Source organism: Piliocolobus tephrosceles, chromosome 19 (genome assembly GCF_002776525.5).
Source record: "Piliocolobus tephrosceles isolate RC106 chromosome 19, ASM277652v3, whole genome shotgun sequence".
In the NCBI taxonomy this organism is placed as follows: Eukaryota; Metazoa; Chordata; class Mammalia; order Primates; family Cercopithecidae; genus Piliocolobus; species Piliocolobus tephrosceles.
The window spans coordinates 24,486,694-24,493,058 of NC_045452.1; the positions used below are offsets into that span (position 1 = coordinate 24,486,694).

The following is a 6,365-nucleotide window of genomic DNA, read 5'->3' on the forward strand; positions in this document are numbered from 1 at the left end:
AAAAAAAAAAAAAAAAAACACAAAGAAAAACAAGACACTAAAATACTTTCCCCTGCTGGGCGCACTAGCTCACACCTTTAATCCCATTACTTTGGGAGGCCAAGGCAGGCGGATCACCTGAGATCAGGAGTTTGAGACCAGCCTGACCAACATGATGAAACCCTGTCTCTACTAAAAATACAAAAAATTAGCCAGGCGTAGTGGCGCACACCTGTAGTCCCAGCTACTCAGGAGGCTGAGGCAGGAGAATCGCTTGAACCCAGGAGGCAGAGGTTTCGGTGAGCTGAGACTGCACCATTGTACTCCAGCCTGGGCAGCAAGAGCAAAACTCCGTCTCAAAAATAAATAAAATAAAATAAAATACTATCCCCTTACCCAAGAGTCTTGTGCAGATGTTTCATTTTAAAACATAATTCTTTGCCTAGAGTTATGTAATAACCCATTTCCTCCCTTTTGTGTTTAGTTCTATATTTCCTTTATCTTACTTCAACAAGGAAACAAGCAGTCAGTACCAGGATCAGAGTCCTGAGCTGAACTGCAAAGTTTACAATCCACCCTGTCCCCCTACAACCTCCCACTTCCAGCTCCAAGGACTCCCCAGATGAGGTATGTGGTCCAGAGAGCTGCTTCACTCTAGCCTTCAGCACACTCAAGGCTGCCACACTGAACTGCCTGGAGGCAGCAGACAGCAAGCTCTTCACTGAGGGTTACACTCGCCAAACTAACAAGAGGGGACATGTCAACTGACTTAACTGGGGATGCCCTCATATCTAAAGGAAGAAACTGCTGGGCACAGTGGCTCACGCCTGTAATCCCAGCACTCTGTGAGGCAGAGGCAGGAGGACTGCTTGAGTCCAGCAGTTCGAAACCAGCCTTGGCAACATGGCGAGACCTCGTCTCTACAGAAAATACAAAAATAATTAGCCAGGCATGATGGCATATGCCTGTGGTCCCAGTTACTTGGTAGGCTGAGGCAGGAAGAATGCTTAAGCCCAGGAGGCAGAGGTTGCAGTGAGCCGTGATCCTGCCACTGCACTCCAGCCTAGACAGAGCAAGACCTTGTCTCAAATAAATAAAGGAAGAAACCAACATGAGGGGCAGGCCAGCACTGTAACTGGTGCCTAATGCTATCCTGAGGAGACTCTCTACGGATGTTTCACAACTAAAGTCACTGGAGATGTGCTGTGGTAAGGAAAGACAGTATCTCACCATGGACGAAGGTATCACTCAAAACCACCCCCTTCTGGTTCAATCATTTCTCATTAGTCAAGGAATCTTTTAATAATTAATTAGAGGCCTAGGTAATAATAATGGTAATGACTCTTTTCTTTCTTTTTTAAAGAGATGAGGTCTTGCTCTGTCAACCAGGCCAGGGTGCAGTGGTGAAAGCATGGGTCACTGCAGCCTTGAACTCCTGGGCTCAGGCAATCCTCCTGCCTTGGCCTCCCTCACAGCGGCAGTTACAGGCACGAGCCACCACTGCATCCAGCTATGACCCTTTTCTTGACTCAAAAGGTGTGAAGAATACAAAACAGAACGGCTGCTTTTGAGAACAAGCACATTCCACAAATGGGATCCTTGGGATCACAGGAAACAAAGTGAGCAGAGTGGTGGGGAAAGAGGTTATTTACACTTCCTCGAGCTGGATCTTTGGCTATTTTGTTTGTTTCTTAAACAACAAAATTCTTCCTGGAACATCCATGCAACATTAAAACCAAACTTCCAAGTATGCAGATTTCTTCTAGGCAGTATGTAAAATAGAATATATGGCCGGGCGCATTGGCTCACACCTGTAATCCCAGCACTTTGGGAGGCTGAGGGGTGTGGATCATTTGAGATCAGGAATTCAAGACCAGCGTGACCAACATGGTGAAACCTCATCTCTACTAAAAATACAAAAAATTAACCAGGCGTGGTGGTGCATGCCTATGGTCCCAGCTACTTGGGAGGCTGAGGCAGGAGAATCGCTTGAACCCGGAAGCCAGAGGTTGCAGTGAGCTGAGATCACGCCACTGCATTCCAGCCTGGGCAACAGAGCGAGACTCCATCTCAAAAAATATAAAGACATAAAATAAAAATAAACTTACTGCAGGAAATGACATCTGTTCATTGAATTTGTTCAGATCCTTCACATTATCTTAACAGGGACCCTTAGATCTAGTTTTTCTTTGTTGGCTGTGCAAGTGAGATAAAAATGGAGTTTCCAGAAGATTTAAACTCAAACCCAGCATGCACTCCAGGTTCTTCCACACTAGTCTCCCTGCCTGCACTCTTTGGCCCAATCCAATCCTCACATAATGACAAAGCAATATTCTCGTGCTAAAAATTGAATCACGTTACTCCTTAAGAAGCCTTAGGCCGGGCGCGGTGGCTCAAGCCTGTAAACCCAGCACTTTGGGAGGCCGAGACAGGAGGATCACGAGGTCAGGAGATCGAGACTATCCTGGCTAACATGCTGAAACCCCATCTCTACTAAAAAATACAAAAAACTAGCCGGGCGAGGTGGTGGGCGCCTGTAGTCCCAGCTACTCCGGAGGCTGAGGCAGGAGAATGGCCTAAACCCGGGAGGCGGAGCTTGCAGTGAGCTGAGATCCCGCCACTGCACTCCAGCCTGGGCGACAAAGCGAGACTCCGTCTCAAACAAAAAAATAAAAAAACAAAAAAACCCTTCTCACATTTAATCCCCTCAACATTAATCACCATTACAAGTGAGGAAACTGCCTAGTTTAGAAGTCCCCTGGCCAGGGAAACAGAACCCAACAGTTGCACGTGCCAGGTGTATCCAACTGCAAGGCCCCTGTTCCTGTGGATCCACACATACCCCCCAACCCATTCCTGCAGCCCCACCTACTGCCCAACACAAAACTCTGCACACACTAAAGCCAAAAACACACAGATCAAATAGACTACAGTGCAGTCCACCTGCAGTCAGAAACTGGGGGAGTGACCTCAGAGAGAGAAGAACCTGGTGTCGATCATTCTGTCGTTTCCAAAGGAACCTACAAAACCTGGATGGATTTAGAAGTGGCCAGAGGAGCCAGCACCAACTTCACATCAGTCCCTAGGCGGAGATGTGAGAGAGCTTTCACAGTCAGTAGTTGAGGAAACAAATACTAATGCGCCCGTTAAGAATCAGAAGCCCGGTAAGTGCTGGCTGCGAATTACCAGGTGGTGGTGGCAGTTGTAGTTGATACAAGCATCCAGGATGGGGAAGAAGGTGAGGGATACATTTCAGGCATCAAGAGAAAAACCTAGCCACAGGCACACGGGTGATATTAATAAACATCTGCTGAATGGCCGGGCCTGTGGCTCAGGCCTGTAATCCCAGCACTTTAGGAGACCGAGGCGGGCAGATCACCTGAGGTCAGGAGTTCGAAATCAGCATGACCAACATAGTGAAACCTCCGTCTCTACTAAAAATACAAAAATTAGCCAGGCGTGGTGGTGCACACCTGTAGTCCCAGTTACTCGGGAGACTAGGGCAGGAGAATCGCTGGAACCAGGGAGGCGGAGGTTGCAGTGAGCCGAGATCGCACCACTGCACTCCAGCCTGGGCGACGGAGCAAAACTCTGTCTCAAAAAATAAATAAACATCTGCTGAGAAAACATATGTCTGAGAAAACAATATCTAACATATTTACATCCCGGCTATTTACAAAGACATTTTAACTTAATGCGTGTTGGGAAACTATTGGGCAAAGTTCTCACTTCTTCATACAGGTGAACTCAGCTCACAAAGACTTGAAATGACTAATAACATTTAAGGGTCATGGGGAAGTTTGGGAGACATGACTGCAAATCACCTCCATGGCTCCTCACCCAGCTCAAGCACTTTCTTCTCCCTAAGGAAATAACGAATCTCCAGCCCAGCCCACTTGTTTTTCAAGCCCATGCAAGAGGCCAGCTCAGCCAGCAATTAAAGCGCACTCAGCCCCGCCGCTCAGTTCTCCGTGGTCTCGGGCAAGTCACTCTACCACTCCCAGCCTCAAGTTCCCCATCAGTAAAAGGGGAGTAACATGAATTGCTAGCAGACAACAGGACCGTGAAAGATCAAACGAGGCATCGTGTATATGAACGGGCTTAGAAAACTTAAGACGCCGTACAAAGGGAGGCGAGTGTTAACAGAGGCCGCGTGGAGGGGGATTTGGGCTTGCGCCTACAGCTTCGGCCGTCGGAGCAAGTCACTTCCCTGCTGCTAAACTTCGGTAGTCTCAACTATAAGATAGGTGGAGACCAGGCAGCGCCGAGATCACGGAGCGGGGCCCAAATGCCAGTCCAGACAGGCGAGGAGGCTGCACCGCCGAGACTCCCGGACCCCGGAACGCGGGGGCCCCAGGAGGAAGCCCCTCAGGTCCACGAGGCGGCACCCCGTCCCGACGCGGCCCCGTCGGCCTCCCAGGCCCGCCGGAGGGACTGCGCCTCGGCCAGTGGGCGGGCGGTCGGGGCCGCTGCGGCGACGGCGGCGGCCCGGCCAATGAGGAGCGCGGCTGCTGTTGGGGGCGGGCGCACCCGGTCCTCCGCGTAGCGCCCGGGCCGCTCCCTCCCCCGCCTCGAGCTCCACTGTGCCGCGGACCCTAAACCCCGAAGAAAAGAAAGGCCTCTCACCGTCCTTTCGCCGCCGCCCCGCGCTTCCTGATGAGTTCGTCCAGGGAGATGTCCGCCATCTTGCTCCGCCGAGCGAGCCGAAAGCTGCCGAGACACCCCCACCCGCGAGCCCGCCCCTTCGGCCGCTACAGAGCGACGAACTACTTCCGGCGTCCGCCGACCAACTCTCGCGACAGCCAGCTAAACGCAAGCAAGAAACGGAAGGGGCGGGGACGCTCCCCGTGAGCCTTCGCGGAGCTGGCTGCTCATCTGCATACAGAAGGTCGGCACATTATGAATTATTTGTTCTCCCCGACAAAAAACATTAAATGAAAAGCAACAAAATGATTTCATTAACAAGTAAGACAAACTTCCATGGAACTAGATCATGACCTCAACAGTCAACTATGATACTCATCATACGCCTAATGAGAATATGATTCATTACCTAGGAAATAAGGTCAGTATTTCTTTATGCCTTAAACTTATGAGTAAGGAAAATAACGATTCGGGGTGACGCCCGAATCCTCACTGCTAATGTGAGACGAATTTTTGAGCGGGTAAAGGTCGCCCCTAAGGTGACCCGCCTACTTTGCGGGATGCCTGGGAGTTGCGATCTGCCCGATCCCTTTGCATCTGAAAAGTAGACTGGGCGGGGTGTGACACAATTTCTGTTTCTTTCCGGTGCATGGTGGGTGGGTGCATTCTCGTTTCCGTTTTCTCTCTCTACCCACGCCGCCAGTTCCTAGGGAATCTCGTCGCCAGCTGGGGACGCTGTGCACTTCATCGCTGTCCCCAACTGCGCATTGAGCCAGTCCAAGGTTGCCCACAACATTGACGTTGTGAACCACGACACTGGCAATTTCCATACATGCGGACTTAACCCAGTTCTCCCAAACTTCCCTGTATAATCGCTTCTCTGTGCTTCAGAAAGATACGTCCGGCCCCGGCCTCACACAGCAGCTCAGTTAACGACAGCGTGTGTTCACTTTGCGACCTTACAATGTAGTGCTCTTGGGGGTGAGAGCCGGACAACTGCCTGGCTCGCGTCCCGGTGGCGGCGTGACCGTCACGAGCAAAGCACTTCATCTCTCTGCCTCTGTCTTCCTAATATGTATTATGGAGCAAATAATTTATAGGGCGTTGGGAGAGTTAAAGAGACTAATTCATTTACGTGTTAAATACAGGGAATGGCTTTTGCATTGATACAACCCCAGCCTCCAGCGTGCGCCAGGCATGAGGTAGGTGTTCGGCACATATTTGTCCAATCACTCTAAAAATACACTCCATGCCCTTAGAACAGATGGGGTTAAGTCCTCTTGGCCATCAGACATCAGGGGCTCCGTACAGACACTGGGTAAGAGGCCAGTGATGGTGGCTCACGCCTGTAATCCCAGCACTTTGGGAGGCCGAAGCGGGTGGATCACGTGAGGTCAGGAGGTCGAGACCAGCCTGACCAACACGGAGAAACTCCATCTCTACTGAAATTTAAAAAAAAAAAAAAAAAAAGCCACGCGTGGTGGCACAGCCTGAAATCCCACCTACTCAGGAGACTAAGGCAGAAGAACCACTTGAATTTGGGAGGCGGAGGTTGCAGTGAGCCGACATCGCACCACTGCACTCCAGCCTGGGTGACACAGCAAGACTCCGTTTCAAGAGAGAGAAAGAAAGAAAGAAAGAGAAAGAAAGAAAAGAAAAGAAAAGAAAGAAAGAAAGAAAAGGAAGGAAAGGAAGGAAAGGAAGAAAGAAAGAAGAAAGAAAGAAAGAAAGAAAGAAAGAAA

General features: G+C 50.1%; 1 protein-coding gene and 1 non-coding gene across 2 annotated transcripts in view; one reads left to right on the top strand and one right to left on the bottom strand.

The window, feature by feature from the left end:
* Window positions 1-4,773, bottom strand: part of POLDIP3 (DNA polymerase delta interacting protein 3) — a 31,362-nt gene extending 26,589 nt beyond the window's left edge. Inside the window, exon 1 of the mRNA XM_023221834.2 lies at window positions 4,606-4,773. Within this exon, the coding sequence (XP_023077602.2) occupies window positions 4,606-4,664 (59 nt within the window). The 5' untranslated portion in view covers window positions 4,665-4,773. The remainder of the gene's footprint in view (window positions 1-4,605) is intronic.
* A 285-nt stretch (window positions 4,774-5,058) lies between these two features.
* LOC111549170 lies at window positions 5,059-5,208 on the top strand. Its single transcript, XR_002733626.1, has one exon. It is a non-coding gene; the product is annotated as a U12 minor spliceosomal RNA (small nuclear RNA).
* Window positions 5,209-6,365: the final 1,157 nt, after the last annotated feature.